This window comes from Argopecten irradians, chromosome 12 (assembly GCF_041381155.1).
Source record: "Argopecten irradians isolate NY chromosome 12, Ai_NY, whole genome shotgun sequence".
Classification (NCBI taxonomy): Eukaryota; Metazoa; Mollusca; class Bivalvia; order Pectinida; family Pectinidae; genus Argopecten; species Argopecten irradians.
In genome coordinates, this window is record NC_091145.1 from 17862346 (window position 1) to 17884275 (window position 21930).

Below are 21930 nucleotides of genomic sequence, written 5' to 3' on the forward strand. Positions count from 1 at the left end.
ATGTGCATGGATCTCTTGTTGTTTCCCTTCTTTTATCACACTGTACTGTAACAATTGGAGTTGTACTGACATGGGGTGAAGAAACTGAGCACCATATATTTACTATATCCTGTTTACAAGGCTAAAAAATAATAAAACAATTACAAGATACTGTATACAATTTTAATACAATGGTATACATGATAATTTATCATCAAGAAGTTCATTTTACTTTTTACCTAAAAGTGAAACTTCATAGTAAATAAAATGAGAAAATATCTAAACTATAAAATAATAACAAATTGTAATTCAATAAATACGAATGAACACAATCAGACTTTCCTTCTAATTTCCTGTGAAAGGATAGCACAATGTAGGAAAAACTCAATGATTCCATAAGAAAACATTTATTAAGAATTAAATTATCTTCTTAACAATATAATTGCATGATTGAAAAGTAAATATAATGTAATTATCTAACTTGTTTAGTGTTGATGCCTGGAACACCAATCTGAGCAGGTTTAATAGCTAAAGTTTCTTTTGACTCATACACCAGACCTAGACATTTTAACAGATGGCTGTCTACAGACAGAAACTTCCGTTTTTACATACTGCAGAGTTGTCTCCCTTGTTGGTAGGTATGCATTGTAATATCTTTACTGTGGGAGTAAAAAATTATATTGTTTTCTCTGAAATATTATCTTACACTCCTAAATACATGGCCTAACAATCAGTTTCAACACACAAGGGCAGATAACTCTGTAATATACAAGAATATGCATGTTTGTTGATATTTTAAAGAAGCTTTCGTAGACTCATAACTTAACACCTGGTAATTCATATGTACTTAGTAGTTTAATGAAAGAAATTGATTAAATTTAGGAAATGAACTTCAATGTGGTTTAACATCAGAAATTTACATCTGAATCAAAGTAATTAAATGTTAAACATAATGTAAAAGTAATTAAAATAGTGCAAGAAATGTACTACAAGAGTAATTTAATAGAAGAAATGTACCACAAAATTTATAGAAACAGACTTTTCAATATGAAAAACAGCTGCCATATACATGTAATAAATACCAACAATGGGAAACATACAAGCAAATCATTCGGTAAAATTCATACAGGTTGAATTTTTTTGGGGGAAAAATAAATTCACTGGATGGGGGCATTTCAAAATGGATATTGAGGTTTCCTGGTAGGAATTCCAACAAAGCATCACCATTCTGAATCTATGTTACATGTGCCTGTTACTCATGAATTAGAATTCTAGATAAATTGATCCTTTGGATTTTTAGTAAATTGTAAACAAAACTAATTTTATTTTATATCGATCCATGCTAAATATGCACCTTGTTATTTCTTCTTGCATCTTTACATGCACCAAAAGCCTTATATAAATCAAAATCGGCATTATCCATAACATCAATGTATTACACTATACTATAGTGTTGAGTCATCAATTATAGTTATTTTGTAGTTGAGCACCATCCCGTTTAAATTCTACTAAAATATTTTCCGTGTTTAAAATTAAATTCTACATCAATATTCCATCATGCCTTTTGGTTTTGATAATTAAATGATAGCAACATGTCCCCTCGAGTCCTATAACATCAGTCTTTGAGAGATTTTTTCCTGCCTCGACCTCTTCCTCTGCCACGCCCACTGCCCCGCCCACGTTTGGAAGGTTTCCTTGTAGGGGCTACACACTTGTTACAATACCAACTGTCTTCTTCTGGTTCCTTGTTAATCCCGATACATTCCCTACAAAGGAAGAAACATCCATCAACATTACATATTCCCTATAAGAAACAACCCTTTAATTCAGAATTTTATTCTTATTTGAGGAATTAACAAAACACAATAAAAGCAAAACAATTGATCGGTTCTATAACAATGACAATAATGAAAGAAAATGAAGATATACTTGAATCAGAGCAAAAAAATGAGTTTTGTTGTTTTAATCATTGGGTCATATTTTCACTATTTAAGATGTTATTTAAGTTATCTCTTACCAATGATACCAGTCGTCACAGATATCACAACCAACCATCGGACTGCCATCGTCTTGTCGTTTACAAGCGGGACAGATCCAGATCTTTTCTCCTGATGAGGCATCCTGAAATGATACATTTAATAGATTAACTTGAATCAGGTGACAAAACCCACACACCAATGTACATGTAGTGGAGAAAGTGTGATGTTACTCAGATAATTATTTCATCAGTAATATGTAGTAGTAACTGATTAACTGAACTATTATCACCATGTTAGCAAATTTTCTTTCCACAGAGACAAAAACTTTATCATACTTATCCTAAAATGGTGAAACTATGAAAAAAAAAGACTTTATTTGTTTTTATCTCCTACATTTTACCAATCTGATTAAAACACAGATCCTTATAACCACTCTGTTCAATAGAGAATCTGACAATATCCCATAAGGGGTCACGTCCAGGTGACCTTTATACCATGTGTACTTCAGAGCACATGCAGTTTCTACACCTTACAACATCAATTGAAATCGTCTTTTCGTCCCAGTAAACATATGCAATTAGCTTTGTTGTGCACTTCGGGCGAGATGACTACATACACGAAAATAATTTAGACAGCTTTTTCAAACTCTTTCGTCCCCAGTCAAGATTCTGGCAGTGCCAATTTGATTGGCCATTTCAAAAGGTCATCTTGACGTGACCCCTAATGGGATGTTCTCAGATCCTCTTATCAAAGGTAGTGATAATAAGGATCTGTATTTTAATCAGATTGACATTTTACATTTATGAAATATGTTTGACCAGAAGGATAACTTACGATGAAGCTTCCAATTGTCTCTGATGTGACAGTTCTTTGCAGGGCTGTCTTGGCAGACACAGCGGCCTGTGATGCAGTTCCAATGGATGGTGGTGGCATCGGTGGGATAACAGGGGCTTCCTTGATGACCAGAGGACCCGGAGAAGGAGAGTGTGCTGGTGTGGGAGTAGGGGATGGTGTTGGCGGCTTCGTAGGTGTTGGAGATGGTGAGGGCTGATGTATTGGTGACGGAGGAAGTGAAGGAATTGGGGAAGGTGTACGGGTCCGAGAAGGTGAAGGCGTCTTCACCGGAGAGGATGACATTGACTTGGAGGTGAAGGCTGAAGTGGGTGGGGAGTTAACCCTGGGCGGGGAAGGGGAGTATTCACGCCTGCTTGGTGATGGGGAATGTTTAGGACTAGGAACGGGAGAAGATTTAATGGTAGGAACTCTAGGTGGAGTTGGATTCCGGGCAGGAGGTGGTGTTGGAGTCTGGTGGCGGCGGGGAGAGGGTTGTGGTGTCAACACTGGTGGTTCCTCAATCATCTCCATTTTGAGGACAGGTGGCCCTTCATAAGAACTTCGCTCAGGTGAATCTGAACCTACAAATTTCGGTACAGTTATAGCAGATTTTGGTGTTGGAACAGGAGTTGCGGGTTTTGGAGGAGGTACTGGAGAAGGTTCACGTTTTATGGGAACAGGTGAAGGAGTCTTCTTTACAGGTGAGGGTGTTTTGGCCGCGACTGGTGCTGGGGATGGTGTTCTGGCTATGGCTGGTGGAGTTGGAGGTAACTTTTCTGGCACTGCCTCCTTCTTTACCACAATATGGCTAACATCCTTTTTGGATTTACCCTCTTTTTTACTGGATTTACTGCTGCTAGATGACTTTGGCGAGTCAGATCCCTTCTCCTGACTCGATGGAAGAGGAGGCATAGGTTTGATAACCCTACAAAAACAGAGTACATTACAAACAATAAAATTACTTTTTTCAATTTGGATATTGTGTATCTAATTACAGCACAAATATAACATCAATTTCAAAAGTGTGAAAAAACTCAAGTTTCCTTTTTAGCTCGCCTATTTGAAGAATAGGGGGAGCTAAAGTTGTCGTCCCGGCGTCGGCGTCAGCGTCGGCGTCCCATTTCACGTTAAAGTTTTTGAGCAAGTTTCTGTTTCGTCAATTGTTTAAGCTTAAGTCATCATAAATGTTTATGATTTTATTTTCCTAATGTGTATGGATGCTGAACGTGATAATACAACCAATTTGGGGCCCTTTAGGTTTTTTTTTGAGTCTGTTAATTTGTCATATTTCCATGTTAAAGTTTTTGAGCAAGTTTCTATTTTGTCTATTGTTTAAGCTCAAGTCATCATAAATGTTTATGATTTTATTTTCCTAATGTGTATGGATGCTGAACGTGATAATACAACCAATTTGGGGCCCTTTAGGTTTTTTTTGAGTCTGTTAATTTGTCATATTTCCATGTTAAAGTTTTTGAGCAAGTTTCTATTTTGTCTATTGTTTAAGCATAAGTCATCATAAATGTTTATGATTTTATTTTCCTAATGTGTATGGATGCTGAACGTGATAATACAACCAATTTGGGGCCCTTTAGGTTTTTTTTGAGTCTGTTAATTTGTCATATTTCCATGTTTAAATAGTAAATACTTGAACATCAACTTCTTCTGAAAAGGCGAGCTTTGCTGTTCTCCAACAGCTCTTGTTTATTATAAAATCCATTCACTTTTTATTTGGTAGCAACTCAAATAGTATAAGGTAGTAAAATAGGAAGCTATAGGCTAAACTGAATATTGAATGTAGAAACAATTTTCTCATGGATACTATTGTTGGAATATTTGTATTAGCAATCTGATTAAAATATTATCGTGTTACACAGAGGATTTGATATGTCCCATTACAGATCATGTTCTGGTAACCTTTACTCCCTATACTCCCTGTGACCTTTATACTTTCTGTGACCTTTCTACATCCTGTGACCTTTATACTCCCAGTAACCTGTAAACTCCCTGTGACCTGTATACTCCCTGTGACCTTTATACACCATGTGCTCTTTATACTCTCTGTGACCTTTATACTCCCTGTGACCTGTTTACTCCCTGTTACATTTACATTCCCTGTGACCTTTATACACCTTGTGACCTTTATATTCCCTGTGACCTTTATACTCCCTGTGATCTGTTTACTTCCTGTGACTTTTATACACCCTGTGACCTTTATACACCCTGTGAGTTATACTCCCTGTGACCTTTATACTCCCCTGTGACTTTTATACACCCTGTGACCTTTATAGGAAGCTATAGGCTAAACTGAATATTGAATGTAGAAACAATTTTCTCATGGATACTATTGTTGGAATATTTGTATTAGCAATCTGATTAAAATATTATCGTGTTACACAGAGGATTTGATATGTCCCATTACAGATCATGTTCTGGTAACCTTTACTCCCTATACTCCCTGTGACCTTTATACTTTCTGTGACCTTTCTACATCCTGTGACCTTTATACTCCCAGTAACCTGTAAACTCCCTGTGACCTGTATACTCCCTGTGACCTTTATACACCATGTGCTCTTTATACTCTCTGTGACCTTTATACTCCCTGTGACCTGTTTACTCCCTGTTACATTTACATTCCCTGTGACCTTTATACACCTTGTGACCTTTATATTCCCTGTGACCTTTATACTCCCTGTGATCTGTTTACTTCCTGTGACTTTTATACACCCTGTGACCTTTATACACCCTGTGACTTATACTCCCTGTGACCTTTATACTCCCTGTGACTTTTATACACCCTGTGACCTTTATACTCCATGTGACCTGTTTACTCCCCGTGAAATTTATACTCCCTAAGACCTTTATATACTCCCTGTGACCTTTATATACTCCCTGTGATTGTGACCTTTTTATTCCCTGTGACCTTTATACCCCCCTGTGATTGTGACCTTTTTATTCCCTGTGACCTTTATACTCCCTGTGATTGTGACCTTTATATTCCCTGTGACCTTTATACTCCCTGTGGTTGTGACCTTTATACTCCCTGTGACCTTTATACTCCCTGTGATTGTGACCTTTATATTCCCTGTGACCTTTATACTCCCTGTGGTTGTGACCTTTATACTCCCTGTGACCTTTATACTCCCTGTGGTTGTGACCTTTATATTCCCTGTGACCTTTATACTCCCTGTGGTTGTGACCTTTATACTCCCTGTTACCTGTTTACTCCAGTGAAATTTATACTCCATGTGATCTTTATACTCCCTGTGGTTGTGACCTTTATACTCCCTGTGTTTGCTTATTTCCTGTGACCTTTATACTCCCTGTGACTTATACTCCCTGTGGTTGTGACCTTTATATTCCTGTGCCTTAATCCCTGTGATTGTGACCTTTATATTCCCTGTGACCTTTATACTCCCTGTGATTGTGACCTTTATATTCCCTGTGACCTTTATACTCCCTGTGATTGTGACCTTTATATTCCCTGTGACCTTTATACTCCCTGTGGTTGTGACCTTTATATTCCCTGTGACCTTTATACTCCCTGTGATTGTGACCTTTATACTCCCTGTGACCTTTATACTCCCTGTGGTTGTGACCTTTATATTCCCTGTGACCTTTATACTCCCTGTGATTGTGACCTTTATACTCCCTGTGACCTTTATACTCCCTGTGGTTGTGACCTTTATACTCCCTGTAACCTGTTTACTCCCAGTGAAATTTATACTCCATGTGACCTTTAATTTATACTCCCTGTGGTTGTGACCTTTATATTCCCTGTGACCTTTATACTCCCTGTACATCAGTTCAAATACACTTTCACCGCCTAGCTACATCAACTGAATACAAAATTTTATCACAGCATGCATATACATGTATCTATGTTGTACACTTTGGTCAAGATGACTACAGCTCTTTCAAACTATTTTGTCCTTGTTAACAAGAAATTTTGAGGTAGTAATTTGATTGATCAACCTGAAAGGTCATCAGAATGCAGGGCTTTTTCTCACTGCTTTGGGAATGGGGCCTGTGGCTTTGAATTTGGAAAAATAAGCGACAAAACCAGGATTTGGGAAAAATTATGGAATATGAAATAAAGCATAACAAAGAAGATTTGTTTTCATTTCCAATGTAGTTTATGTACTTTTCTGAAGGCTATTCACAAATAGTTTAGGTCTTAACCAACTAAGTTCATGCAATATATTTGGATAGTTTTCAAGAAATTTTGATTTTGAGAAATTTAATAGGGAAAAATTTAGAGGTTTTGCCATGGGGAATGGGGCCAATTTTCGGCCCAAAATCATGTTGAAAAAAAGCCCTGGAATGTGACCCGTATCAGAATGTTGTCAGATAGATCCTCTATGATACAAAGTGATAATAAGGGTCTGTATTTCAATCAGATTGTTTGTGTTGCATTATTACTTCAAATGTGACTCACAGTTTGGGTATCTCTGGCCTCTGTGCTGGTGAACCAGATGGAGATCTATCCTTGGCTTCTGAACTGTATGTCACAGTTGAAGAGAAAGGTGAACTACCCAGACGGATCTTCAGTTTCGTCAAACCAGCAGGGAAAGTGCTGGGTGACTGAAATAAAATAGAGAAGGTTAAAATGACAAATCAAGAATGAATGCTATAGCAACACAAACACTTATACTGATCTCATCCGTATGCACATTAGAATACAGTGTACAGTTTGTTGAGAAATCAGAATCCCAGGAATTGTAATAATTCAGACAAATATCCATAACTCAAAGAACTGATCTGAAAAAAAAGAACTTAATTACATGGGTACATTTAAGCCTATTGGCCTTGGGGGTATTAACATTATCAAAACAGGTTATTTGCACCAAAACCTTAACCTGGTATTTTTGGCCCACTTGGCCTCTTGAAATTTTCAAAATCCATCATTTTCATCCTTAAAATGATTGTTCATACCTGTCACAACACTTCTAATCCTATATCAATGAAGAAATCAATATTGCCTTTTACAGATAACGCTTCTTATACACAACTTGTTCCAAAACCTTAATTACCGCTGGTGTCAATGCCAGGGTGATTCCATAAGCCCCCTTCTCTTCGATAGCTAATTTATGGCTAATTAATTGTGTTGTCAGGAATGATTTGACCATAAAGATACCTTGCTACTCTTGTCTTTGTGTTTACTTCTCTCTTTGTCCCGATCCTTATCTTTGTTCTTTTTCTTCTTTTCTTTGTCCTTTTTCTTCTCCTTCTTTTCTTTTTTATGCTCCTGAAAAATTATGAAAGTAAATATTGACCACAATGACCTATAGATCGCAATTATTTGAATAAGTGATAATTTAGGGGGCGGTAGCTTTTGAACTGGAAAAATAGCACATTTTTCATCCTTAAAATACCAGTACTGTTTGTTTAAAAGACTTTAAAATTAAAAAAAAAATGTTGACATAAAATTCTGACAATATACACGTATCAAGTAATTTTTTAAGGAAGGCCCCATATGCACCCATCAAAACGATAGTATTCTTTCAGAAATACCAATAATGTTACACATTAGGTTAAATACTGGAAACTCAACATAACTTGAAATGAAAGAGTAACATGGGTACCTTATATCAAATAAATTTTCATCCTACCTTATCATTTTTGATTGGATAATAAAATATAAACTTAAATGAGAAGATCGAAGTTTGCACAATCTTGCACATTAAATAGATTGTGGAAATCAAATTTTCACTGATGTGCAAGTATTAACCTGGAAAGTAAAAAGACTGAGTCTCTATAGCGACAGATAAAAGTTTCAATCTTATCAGAAACATTCAGTTGAAACCTCACCTTGGACTTATGCTTCTCCTTTTCTTTGCTGTGACTTTTTTCTGGTGTTGGTGTCACTTGAGCAGTGTCATCGACCTCAACTTTGACGAGCGATTCTTCTGCTGGCGGTGGATGTGGTTCCTCTGGCACCACCGGAGCAGACTCAACCACAGGCGGAGGTGGACTAGGACTTCTAGGAGTTACCACAGGTGGTGGCGCAGCTGGTGGGGCCACAGTAGGTTTTGAAATAGATCGCATCGGTGGACTCTCCGGAAAGTCAAACACTGCAAACTTTTCGTCTTTCGGAGACCTGGGCTCCACAGGTGGTATTTGTTCTGCCACCACAGGTGGTGCAAAAGGTGGTGTCCCAGGTTTTTTGTTTCCTTTTGATTTCTTTTTAGGTGGTCTCCCTTTTTTACGAGGAGACGTTTGTGACCCTGGTGTTGTGACGACTGGTGGTGATGGAAGATCAGGAGGTGATATGATAGCACTAGAATCCACCGCATCCTCTTTCAATGATACAGGGGTAGTTGGTGTATCTGTTCTATCTACTGATCCTATCACAGCGTTTATAGTATCGTCTATAGACGAACTAGTACTAAACTCCTTCAATTTATCTACTGGCTTAGAGCCTTCTTCTACTTTCACTTTTTCCGTTATTCTAGGTTCTTCTATATCTTCCTCCATTTCTAATGGAGCAAACATCTTGTCTGAGATATCGGGATCACACTCTGGTGCACTTAATGCTGATTTCCTTAAAACACTATCAATAGAACTCTGAATAGCATCAAGTCGACGTTTCTTCTCCTCTAGGTCAGTAGGCTTGCTAACCTTTTTAAAACTCAAGTCCAGTGGAGTAGACCTAGGTGAATCCTTATTCTTATTAGAAGAAATCACCATGTTCAGCGGCTCATCTTTATTCTTGATGACAGGAGAACTAGCCCTAACTTTGTCTGGTCCTTTCTGTCTCTCTAACATAATAGTCTCTGAGAAGAGCCCAGCACCACTATCGCTCGGCACCTTATTCTGTCCCTTCTTATTCCCCCCACCCTTCGGACTTTTAGCCCTAGCGGGAGATTTTGATCTAGACCTGGACCTTGGTTTCGGAGTTAGTAAGTTCTTTTTAACTTTACTATTCTTCTTGGATATATCCTTCTTTTCCGATCCATTATTAGATTTTTTCTTTACTCCACTCTTTTTTGAAGATGAATTTGAATAACTTTTATCCTTGTCTTTTTTCTGGGAGCCTTCATTTGAATCCTTTTTACTATTTAGCTCACTAAGGATATCTCTGGCAACGGATAACAAAGGTGCTGATTTGGAAGACGAACCACGAGTATTGTCCTTTGGAAACCTTTTTGGAAAGCCCTGAGGTGGTGTTTTGGCATCAGGAAGTTTGCCAATATAGCCTCCTGTCGGCATCACTTCACCAGCGACATTCATGGCCATGCTCTTCATCTCATACTGAGAATGGGCAGCCTCTTCTGGTAGATTGGTCAGTCTGAAGAGAGATAATATTTAGCAAGTGTTCATAATCAAAATGAATAGAAAAGGGGATCAGTGGCATATTCTGAATTTGCACATTAGAGTTATCTGCCCTTGTGGTTAGGAATTGATTCAGGTGTTTGCAAGTGTTACATCATACAATTGATACCTACTTGCAAGGGAGGTAACTATGTAATATGTAAGATGGAACAGACAAATAAGTACACTATTAACAGCCATGGCCATGGAACCATCTACAAGTGAATCCATTATATAAAATGGTGTGCAGTGGTTTTCTCCTCTTGACTTACATATAACATATTTTAATCAGTCTGGAAAGACATTCTTTAAATTTGGAAACATCTTATTGACAAAAAGTCACACAATTACATTTATAAGTAATCTTTTAAGAGTAACCACACAAAACACATTCAGTGATACAGTTAAACCAGGTCAAACGACAGCCTGTGTATAATGACCACCTGTCAATAACGACCAGTTTGTATGAAAAAACCCAAAGATTGGTCAATTCTCCCTGCCACCAAAACCTGACAACACTTCAGATTGTCACATTGTTAGAAAGAGATGTAAAATACATCACAACCCTGCTTACCTGATCCTTTTGGATGGCGGTCCCCCTGATGGAGGACTGGTCAGCAGACGTTTGTCGGACAGCCCTGGACTAACAGCGGGTCCGTCCACCTGTATATCTGAGGGCGAGGCCGCCATGGGCGTGGTAGGAGGGGGTGCCAGCAAACCATTGTCAGCAGGCTGCACATGTGGGGTAGGGGAGTGGGCTGGCTCAATCTCTTCTGAAACATCAGTGTTATATGTGGTATAAAATCATTACCAATTTTTTTTTTTGCGGCTATCAAATTTTATGTTTTCCATTACAAAGTAAATTGGTGTAAATCTACTTTCCCATATTTAGAAATTAATGGAAATACATTATAGTGTATTTAGGGAGATATCTATTTGCAGAGTCAGACTTTCACACATTTATTTTTATCATGAAGGAAAGTTTGAAAGTTTGTTTAATGTAAAGTACATGATTACACATGTACAGTCAAACCTCGGTGTATCGAAGTTCAAGGGACCGTCAGAAAAACTTCTAAACATCTAGACTTCGAATTATTCATGGTCGAAATTAGACCGATGTTTTTTTTACCATGACCAACTTTGTGTACATAACGTCTCCGTTCCGTAAACAATTTATAATCATTGTATTTACCACAAGCAAAACAAAATAAAAACGAAGTATGCAATTAATCACATGTATTGCTATCGTTAGCAATACATATGTATATTATAAACAAGACTTATGTGTACAAGGCCTAACCCATGTACATGTGTTCGTTTGGTGACTATTTAAGCGATGGTTAATATTACGGAATGAATATAAAAACGAAAACACGTTGTAAAAACGAAACTTAAAAGGAGGAACCGAAAGCGCTACAACACCTACAAAATACTTCGATTTAGAATGATCGATTTGCTCCAGTATTTATGCCAAAGTTTTGCAATGTAACAGTTTTGGTTATGAGTAACTAAGAATGTGGCTCGCTATTTATGTTCCGTAAATTATACAAACCGCTACCAATGGTGGTGGCGAACATCAAAAACGACAAACTGTATCTTTGCCGTACTAATGATTTAATAAATCAGCTTGAAAAAACAAAGCACAGGGTATCGGCCTGATCAGTGACATTAATTATCTTGATGATATCAAGTAAGCAACACAAGCTGTTATAATCCCTATTGTCCGGCGAAGGGCCGTCGCGAGACAGCAACATAGGTAACATAGGTGTGACAGCATGCCGCGGGGTATCGGCGAACACCTGATCTGTACAGGTAAATTTTTATTCGAATCATCGAGTGTCAGTTACCTATGATTCTATAACAAATGGTCCATGAAAAAAGTTCGATACGTCGAGAACTTCGATTCATACATGGGTTAGTTAGTAATGTTATATAGTGAAGAAATTCGGGACCAGACATAAAGTTCAATACAGCGAGAAATTTGATTCATCCGAGTTCGAATCATCAAGGTTTGACTGTACTTATTATTGAAAAAGTTTTGTTTTGGGAATAATTCTGGCGACAGTCAAAATACTTTAATACCGCAAACAAGTACCATTATATCATATTCAAATAAATGTAGTCCCTTGTAAAATTACCGTATGACTAGCTCCCCCATCCCCCACACATGTACTTATCATTGAAAAGGTTTTTTTTTGGGAACAATTCTCACGTCAGTCAAAATGTCAAAATACTCAAAAAACTTCTTGTGTCAGATTTATATGCCATTGACTTTATGACTCTGGAAAGCTGAAGTGTTACTAGGATAAGTTTAAAACAGGAAGAAAGCTTCAGATTTATTTATATTGGTATATTAATGATTGGAGCTATTATCTTTTATCACCTGATGACATGTTTGTTTAACACATATTTTTTACTCTCTTAAAAATGTTCTTCTTTCTTTTTTTTATTCTTTTAAACAGATTGATTATAATGACATTTCTTCACATCATATGACATTTTAATTATTAACAATACTGTATTACAATTTTGGTACAAACCAGGAAACATAGGAGGGAGGTGCTCAGGCACATGTTCTTCTCTCTGTAGCACTTCTCTGCTATCCGCTCTGGGAAACCGAAGATTGTTTCTCTTTGGAGCAGGAAAGGACACAACGTCCTGAGCGAAAGGCAACGGGTCCACATGTTGAACGTAGTCTTCTAATTCTCCAAGCTGTACCCCAAGGTGTCTGAACGCTAAACCTAAGTCATCCAAGTTCGGATCAGTTCTACCAACTGTGATAAAAATTTAAACAAAAGTGCATGTCACTCTTCATCACTTTTTCAGATAAACATGAAATTTTCACTATTACATTGTTCCTACACACATATAAATCTCTATTACAATTCAAACCTTCTTTGTAATATCACATAACATGACTATCCATGAATCATGCATTAAACACAACAAGAGGCCCATGGGCCTTAGCGGTCACCCGAGTTCGGATACAGAATGAAACAAAGACACAAAAACACTATCTATTGGCCCACCAGGCCCTTGAAACCAGTCAGTGATTTTATAACTGACTTTTCAATCTATGAAGAGTATCTGGTTCCATCAAATCTGTAAATTCAGAAGATTTTTTTCCCCTTATTTTAGTCATTTTGACCCCTTTTGGCCCCGCCCATCTACCCCTGGAGGTTGGCCAGGACCAATATGGATATGATGCTAAAATGCTATCACAGGGTAATAATTCTAACCAAGTTTGACCTATTGAAAATTAAGCAAATAATGCTCATAAATGTATTTTTCCAATATCAATTAAAATAGATTTGACCCCTAATCAGTCTGAGATGCCAGGGCCATGAAATTCACAATTTTTGTAAAGGGCCTTAAAAAGACCTTCCAATCTATTAAGAGTATTTGGATCCATCAAATTTGTAAATTCAGAAGGAGACTTTTGATATTTCAGCCATTTTGACCAATTTTGGCCCCACCCTCTGGCCCCTGGGGGTCAGCCAGGACCAATATGGATATGATGTTAAAATACTATCTCAGGCTAATAATTCTAACAAAGTTTGACTCATTTCCTATTACACATGACCAAATAATGCTCAAAAACATGTTTTCCCTATATAAACTATAGTAAACTTGACCCCCTTCCCCAGGGGGGAACGTGAGACCCCAGGGTCTTATAATTCACAATTTTTGTAAAAGACCTCAAGACCTTTCAATCTATGAAGAGTATTTGATTCTGCCATTTCTGGAATTTCAGAAGAAGATTTTTGAAGTTTTAGCCTATTTGACCCCTTTTGGCCCAACCTCTCAGGCCCCTGGGGGTCAGTCGTGGAAAAATTGTTAATAGGATTCAATGGCCTTCTCATACTGATAATTCTGACAACATTTGACTTATTTCCTATTACAAATGACCAAATAATACTCAAAAATGTGTTTTCCCTATATAAACTATGGCAAACTTGACCCCCTCCCTAGGGGGGAACGTGAAACCCCAGGGTCATATAATTCACAATTTTTGTAAAGGACCTCAAGACCTTTTAATCTATGAAGAGTATTTGATTCTACCATTTCTGGAATTTCAGAAGAAGATTTTTGAAGTTTTAGCCTATTTGACCCCTTTTGGCCCCACCCCTCAGGCCCCTGGGGGGCTGGGAGCATATAATTCACAATTTTAGTTGACCTTTGGCTATGGAAGGTTTCTGCAAAATTTCAACAAATTTGGTTCTGTAGTTTTGGAGAAGAAGTCGAAAAAGTAAATTGTTTATCGCCATACGACGGACGACGACGGACAAAAGGCGATTAGAATAGGTCACTTGAGACTTCGTCACAGGTGACCTAAAAATAGCAGGAATCTAGCAAAAGCCTCCGGGAAATTATTTAGATATTGAACTGTGATCTGAAAATTTTCCTGCTCTCCACAGTATATAAAAGGTAATATTTTGTTTTTATTATATATTTTGCTGCAATAATCAAACTAAATTATTATTAACAATCTGCCAATATCAACTTAATGTTAAAACACTTGTAATTGTTTCTAAAAGTAAAAGGCTAAAGGGCAAATGATTCTCTCAAATCTATAATGAAATTACTACAAGCAAAAAAAGTCTTTACATTGTTCAGAATAACGATGGGTGACCTTGGCAACTTCTAGAAGATATCGCTCCAAAACATCTGTTAGTAGTTCCAGAGGTGTAGCCTGGGCAGCATTCCATCCCAAATTTTGACAAATTTGAGCAAGACTGACTCGCAACACACTCCGGCAATATTCGTCTGCCATTTTCTAAGAGGATGGTCAAAAATAGTTTCAAATTAATTGTATAATTTTATACATGTGTATTTACTTAAATTCTATTTATAATAATTGTAACAAAAGAGTTGAAAATGTAAAAACCAGATTTAACTATACATGTAGTACTAGGTTCATATAGGAAACTCTTGAATTCAAGACAGAGACTCTACCAATTTAGCTAGCTATAATTATAATGGCTATCAGATTGCACATCATTAAAAACTATCGATGATTAATTATGCTACGGAATTGGTATCATAAGAATCTGCTTGGGAAACTTGCTTAACATATTAAAGACAGCTTGACAAGAAACAAGCACATCCTTTAGTTCCAAGTTTCTTTTCCATGTTAAGGCCGGGGAAAAACACTAACTTAGGTATTATATGCAAACCAGTCTATTATTTTTACAGTTGTTTACCCCTTAATTACTCAAACAATGTTAGAGGTATAGCAAGATGATACACTTTTGATCATTACGTTGTGACTAACCTCTAACAATCGAGGCAAGATTCATACGGTACAGAAACGGGCTCGATATAAATTCAAAATTTCAAGTTGTGTTCACATCTTGAATGAATTATCCAAAAAAATGCCAAATCCAAATCATAATTTTTAGAATACCTTACAACTGATCCAAGACTCTATGTTTCTGTGGGGGAAAACATCAAATTCTGTTGTCTAACTTTATTAATTGTTGTAAGATGACAATTTAGGTGCTCTCCATTGACTACAGTGTATAGCCATCAGGGAAATTCAGTGCAAATGTAATGATTGAATGAGTTTTACCTGTGTTCTATTTTTAGCACCATAGTAAGCAATCAATAGAGGTGATTTAGTTTGTGACTTTTACCAAATTAAAATCGAGACAATAAAGTTTGTCACATTTTGATTAATAATGTACTAAGTTATGTCAGTTTAAATGGTGCCATGTCAAAATTGTAACGCCCTTTTTTGATAAAAAAGTTTAAACTACTTCATGCATTTTTCTTACACAGAACTCCTCATTTGGGTAACTTATTAATTACTCAAACAGGTACTCCCATAACATGAGAGTCGGCTGGTCAGCTGTTTTATTATCGGACGTTATTTTGCTGACTCTCGACTCTCATTTCCGAAGGCCTAATTTCTTTGATGCAGCTTCCGACGTCAGATGAAAGCAGAAGGAAAAGTGCAATAAACATCAATATATCTTGCACTAAGTGATTACATTGATGTGTACTTACAGTTTTGGTATTAATTATCCCATTTATCTAGGAAAACCATAACTTGAGGCCTCATAAAATAGTATTTTAGCGGATTAGATATGATGAATCCCTTCCTTAACATTTTGACCTAGTTTTAAATATGGCAGCTGGTTACTACAAAAAACCGAACGTGAATTCAAGTGGGCAGAATGCAAGTAAAAGTAAAGGCAGATCAAGCGTATTGGGGACTGCGATTCGTTTTTTTCTATTTACCGGCCGGATTGCTTTCATCATGAAGTTTTGTCTGGGTCATGAAAGTTTACGTTAGGAGATGTAAATATTTGTTTTAAATGGATTTTACGACTGATTTTGTCAAAATACTTGTTGATTTATGAAAAAGAGGTAGGTATTTGACATTGATGACGATTTAAATATGATTTAAACGTTTTATATTGTCACAATCCAAACTTTGAAAATGTTACCCTCAGCATCGGGTAAATGGCCAATCGGAAGTTAGAGGTTAGACACGACGTAATGTTCCAAAGGTGTCTCGTCGTGCTATACCTCTAACATTGTTGGAGTATCAAACAGGTAACTATTACTCAAATGGGTAACTGTTACCGATATGCAGGGTTGTGCCCAACCTGTTAATTTTTGTTGCTGTTTAAAATGAAATGCATGGATGTTGTTATTATTTGAAATTAAATGGTAGGACGGAAGGTAAAATAATTATTAAGGCACACTTGCTTTATGTTTTTGATGATGAGACAGCTGCAATGTTAATTCTTACCCAAACAGTTTACACATAAAACAATTCACGGGTTGCATATAAGTAAACATCATACATTTTGATACTTCCTTTAAAGAGGATGTTTAAGCTTCATTGTGGATAGCTCTTATATAAGAAGGTGGCTTGAAATCAAACTTCAAATGCACAAACATTGCGGTCTCCATTTTCATGTAACTCTGCGTCGAATTAGAACTTGTAAGTAGTGTACAAAATAGATTCCATTAAAGCGCATTGAAGACATGGCATTTTCAAAACAGGGGCTTATGGGAAATATTTTCATGGAGTCCTCAACGACGACATGCTAGTGCAGGTGAAGCGAACATTTATTGAGTAGAACCTGATTTCAAGCCTTATTTGTTTACTGCCACTCATGTGACGAATGTAAAGGCGAAGGAATATTTCGTAGAGTGGATTCGTTTCATGATTATTCAAAGCTGACGACATTGGACCCGCACCCATAATTTGTTTGCAGCTCCCGCAGTAAGACTCACTTTTATCACAAGATGGGATTTTTTTCATCGTTGGCAAATTTTCTGGGACTTAAGAAGAAAGAAGCGAAACTGCTTGTGATAGGATTGGACAACAGTGGTAAAACAACGATTTTAGAGCAGCTGAAGCCAGAGGAAAAACGGACTGGCGATGTGGCACCCACTGTTGGTTTCAATGTAGAGAAGTTCAAGAGCAAGTCCCTACAGTTCACGGCTTTCGATATGTCGGGACAGGGGAGGTACAGGAATATATGGGAGCACTATTTCAAGGACTGTGACGGAATCATTTTTGTGATTGATAGTTGTGATAAATTGAGAATGACTGTGGCAAAGGATGAGCTGGATCACGTTTTAAAAAGTCCAGATATCAAGAGCAAGCGCATACCGATTCTCTTCTTTGCAAACAAGATGGACATGCGAGACGCCTTGTCAAGTGTCAAATGTTCGAATTTAATGGGTTTGGAGAAGATACAAGACCAAGCGTGGCACATATGTGCCAGTAATGCTTTAACTGGAGAAGGTTTGGACTCTGGATTTGACTGGCTGACAGATCAATTGAAAAGTAAACTGTCAGAGTCTAACAAAAAATGAAATACTTTCATGGCCTGTTTCCATGATTCTTGATATGACAGTGAAAAATTGATTTGAGGGAACTTAGATGAGACAGTAAATTGGAGACTTGTCAAATTTCATTTGAAATAAGCTCATGACCACAAAACAAACAAATCATTACTACAATAACATGTACATGTAATTAACTACTGCATTAAAAAGATTTGGTTGTAAATATTGATGGGAAAATGCTCTTCATTTTGTTAACAGATTTTTGAGATTGATTTAGGTTTAATTTGGTATCTATTGATTGTGTCATCTTGTGTTGATGGCACATCCTCTATACTCCAGGGGTTTCAATCACTTGCAATCTCTACATCCCTGGAGTATCTCATAGTAAAATTAGAGGCAACAGAATATGTAATTTAGTCCTTTGATGTAAAAGAGCTATATAGAGGTAATAAGATAAGATTTATAAGAGCGTGTAGTTTTGAAGTAGGGCATTTGCTCAAAGTCTTCAAAGGCATGTGATTGGTTCAGATTTGTTCCCCAGAGCTGCCTTTTCATTTTTACTATTAGATAGTCCAGGGGTGTAGAGATCATATGTGATCGGAACTCTATGAGATAGTCCAGGGGTGTAGAGATTGTATGTGATCTGAACTTCTTGAGTAGTGAGGATGTATGAAGGGATGGTTATCTTAGTATCAATATTAAAAGTGAGAGAAAAAATCTAATTAAATACCCAATAATTTGCGGTAAAGTATAAATGATTCATAGATTTGAAGAAATTAGAAACCATCATTTGTACATTCACATTGTTCATGTTTCATAACTGCAGGATTATGAGGCTTGATGGAGATCTAGAGGATTTCTAATTTAGTAAAATTACCTGTCTTTTTCATATCAAACTACATGTACTGGTATATATATGGCTACCTTTTCACAGTCAAAGCTTAACCTATCATCTTGTGTCTTAATTTTGCCCCCCCTCCCCCCCCCCCCCACCACCACCATATTCTTCATCTCCAGCAGTTTATTATTATTAATATATAATAATGTATTAAGCTAAAAGTACAGCTTGCCTGCCAGGTGTATCAAGATATTTAGATATACATCGGTAGATGGTAATTGTGATGCATGAAATGACCTTTAGATGTCTATTTTTGTACAATCTGTATATATATGTATAATGTTAAATGCTTGTAGATACAAACATTTACTGGTTTGTTTTTGTCTTTTGTATTGCGTATATTTTTGGCTAAATTCTCAATGGCAAAGTTTCTCGTTTTCTCTGACTTCTGCGTTTAAGTTTCCAAAATGTGATATTGTGTGCTTAATAAAGATAAAAACACTATAGTAAGATCTCTAAATCTTAGTTGGAAAGACCACATTACATTATTGAAGTGTTTGAAATTACATGGTAATTGATCTGTTAAGTCATGTGATCTCAATGACATTTTTTCTTTTTTTATTGTGTCTCCGATATCGGTGTGTCCATCCAGGAGACTGCATGTTGATTGAGAGTGTATATGATAAACCTTAATTCATTAAAATTAATGAAATGAGATTCACAATTTGATTGAGTTGAAGAGACATGCATGCATCTGTTTGACATAGCCTAATTTTTTTATTAATCTTTCTGATAAAATATTACCTGACTTAAACATGACTTCTGAAATTGCCAAAAGTCAAGACTCCGGTAAACTGGATGCCTTATGTGTACATCCGTCCATTCATTGCTTTTAATATCAAAAGATATTGTATGGACCACCCTCTATACTCTAAGGGTTACTATCACTGACATTATATATATATATATATATTCATCTCTGGACTGTTTCAGAGTAAAACTGGAGGGAATATGACAAGTAATTTGATTCTTTGATGTACATCAAAGGAATTGAGTAAGGGTACACTGTGTTTGACTGTTGCTTTGAAGTTAGACGGGGCTCTCTCGGTAATCTTCAAAGGAAGTCTCTATGGGCCGGTGATTGGTCATTTTTTTCTCATGAGTTGCCTCCAGTTTTACTTTGAGATAGGGTTGATATTACATTTATTTAGTGATAGTAGCCCTTGAACTTTAGAGAATGTGGTATGAACATACACAGTGATAACATTCAAATCTTTTTAATATAAAAAACACTCTTGTTACAACATTAAGTTTAGATATAAAACTGCCATAGTTATCCTGATTACTCATGCATACTAATTTGTTATCATTCATTTATCCACAATTTTTAATTGATTTAATTTGCTAAAGATTAAATGTTACAGAAAATACTTTTTACAGTATTTTAATTTAAAGTTTTGTTTTTAAGTTTTTATTCTCTCTCATACTAACTTGAATAGTACCAGTAAATGTACAAAAGATCGGTTAGCTGTCACCAATGGTGTCTAAGATATAGAGTTATGTCCCTTTCAGCTTCAGTTGTGACAGTGTTGTTGAAAAAGTGCCCAAAGTTCCTGAACAAGTTAGGCAGTTAGGGTCATCTTTGTTGCATTTGCCAAGGCATATACATATATATGTATACATGTACATAATTACAAACATATCTGATTGTACCTTCTTCGTTGGAATCTCGATCGATACCCCACTGTTATTTTGATTTATGTATTCAGCGAAAAAAGCTATTTTAACGAAAGAAAAAAAAAGTTTTGTTTTCTTATTTGATATTCTATCTGCATCCTTTGTTTCCTAGTTAAGGCTAGTGTGTACTGTATTCGTTGTAATAAGCGCCCCTACCCTTTTCTCGAGAAGGCGTTGAAGTTGTTTGTTTTTCAAAATGTGATGTCTCTAACATCAGCATTGTATCCCACATTATATGAACTTGAGAGTCTTTTACATGTGAATCAAGGCATAATGATGTGTCTCAAAGGTTAAAAGGAATACTCATGTTTAGATTAATGTGTCACGAGAACAGGAAGAGTTAAAGTATGGCAGACTTGTCAACAATTTAATTTTGTTCACAGAGAAGCGTCCCTTTCGTTACAATTTTTTAAGTGCCCTGGGCACTAATTACAGCAAATACAGTATACTCATCTCATCACAGGTTTACAACTCCACTTAGCAGAGTACCACCAAAGTAATGGTGATGAAAGTCAATGCTTTTCATTAGTATATTTTAACCATCTAATATCTGGTCTTTGGAATTGTTATTGACCCTTTTGACGAAAACTCTCGGGATTTTAATTTTATGTATATCTATACCAGAAGTTAACCAAATTACAGAACTTACACACAGGCTTTCAGCTCTATAGAGATACATACACCTCTGTATAGGTGTAATACTGTGTCAAAGTCTGTGATTTTAGCAGAAAAAAGATGCTTTCTCTGTTCTCAAAGTTTTCTTGTCCAAGAGTTGAATCTGTGGTTTTGTACTCCAGTATAGATATGTATGAGTTGTGTTTTTTTCTTCCTATCTTTAGTTTATTATAGTATAATTATGTATTGGTTATCTTGTTAATATCTGTAATTGTTATTTATTATTTTACAACTGATATCAATTTCAGTCATTGTAAAAAGTGTTACTTTTGAAACTTGATTGTTCTGATTATATGATCTATATAGTATAATTTTGAGAAATTCAAGTGAAATTGTGCACCTCTTATAATAAACATCACAAATCATACCCGACTGTTTTTTTATTTCTAAGGATGTGCTTTTGTATTGTCATTTATCAAGCAAAACACCAATTTGCAATGTTGTAAAACAAAATGAGAAAACAGTTATTTTCTTCTGTGTATATAAATTTTACATAGGTTCTGTCTTCTTCACCAATTATCACCAACTTCAATAAGGTGGGGATACAGTGGCCATGTGATGTCCCGTCATATTACCAAAAGCCCTCCACCTCTGGGCTCCAAGTTCAAATCCCATGTGGGGCAGTTACCAGGTACTGACTGCTGGTTGGTGGTTTTTTCTCAGGGTGATCCTACTTTCCTCCACCAACAAACCTGGCACATCCTTACATGACCTTGGCTATTAATAGGACGTTAAACTAATAAAACCAAACCAAAACCAAGCCCA

The 21930-nt window shown here is 36.4% G+C and overlaps 2 protein-coding genes across 3 annotated transcripts; one reads left to right on the forward strand and one right to left on the reverse strand.

The window, feature by feature from the left end:
- Window positions 1-370: 370 nt before the first annotated feature.
- LOC138304730 (transcription initiation factor TFIID subunit 3-like) lies at window positions 371-17075 on the reverse strand. 2 transcript variants are annotated; one of them, XM_069244976.1, is made up of 10 exons: window positions 16919-17075; window positions 14712-14880; window positions 12644-12877; window positions 10678-10876; window positions 8601-10080; window positions 7927-8037; window positions 7228-7373; window positions 2793-3717; window positions 1997-2100; window positions 371-1745 (listed from the first exon to the last, which is right to left on the reverse strand). In XM_069244976.1, exons 2-10 carry the CDS (start codon window positions 14875-14877, stop codon window positions 1595-1597), a joined length of 3516 nt encoding a protein of 1171 aa, XP_069101077.1. In that variant the 5' UTR covers window positions 14878-14880; window positions 16919-17075; the 3' UTR covers window positions 371-1594. The 2 variants fall into 2 exon arrangements, with proteins under 2 accessions (XP_069101077.1, XP_069101078.1); XM_069244977.1 differs by having other exon boundaries at window positions 16864-17058.
- A 48-nt stretch (window positions 17076-17123) lies between these two features.
- On the forward strand, window positions 17124-21532 carry LOC138304732 (ADP-ribosylation factor-like protein 6). Its single transcript, XM_069244979.1, has 2 exons — window positions 17124-18017; window positions 18096-21532. The coding sequence occupies exon 1, from the start codon at window positions 17367-17369 to the stop codon at window positions 17940-17942; it is 576 nt and encodes a 191-aa protein (XP_069101080.1). The 5' UTR covers window positions 17124-17366; the 3' UTR covers window positions 17943-18017; window positions 18096-21532.
- The last annotated feature ends 398 nt before the right edge of the window (window positions 21533-21930 follow it).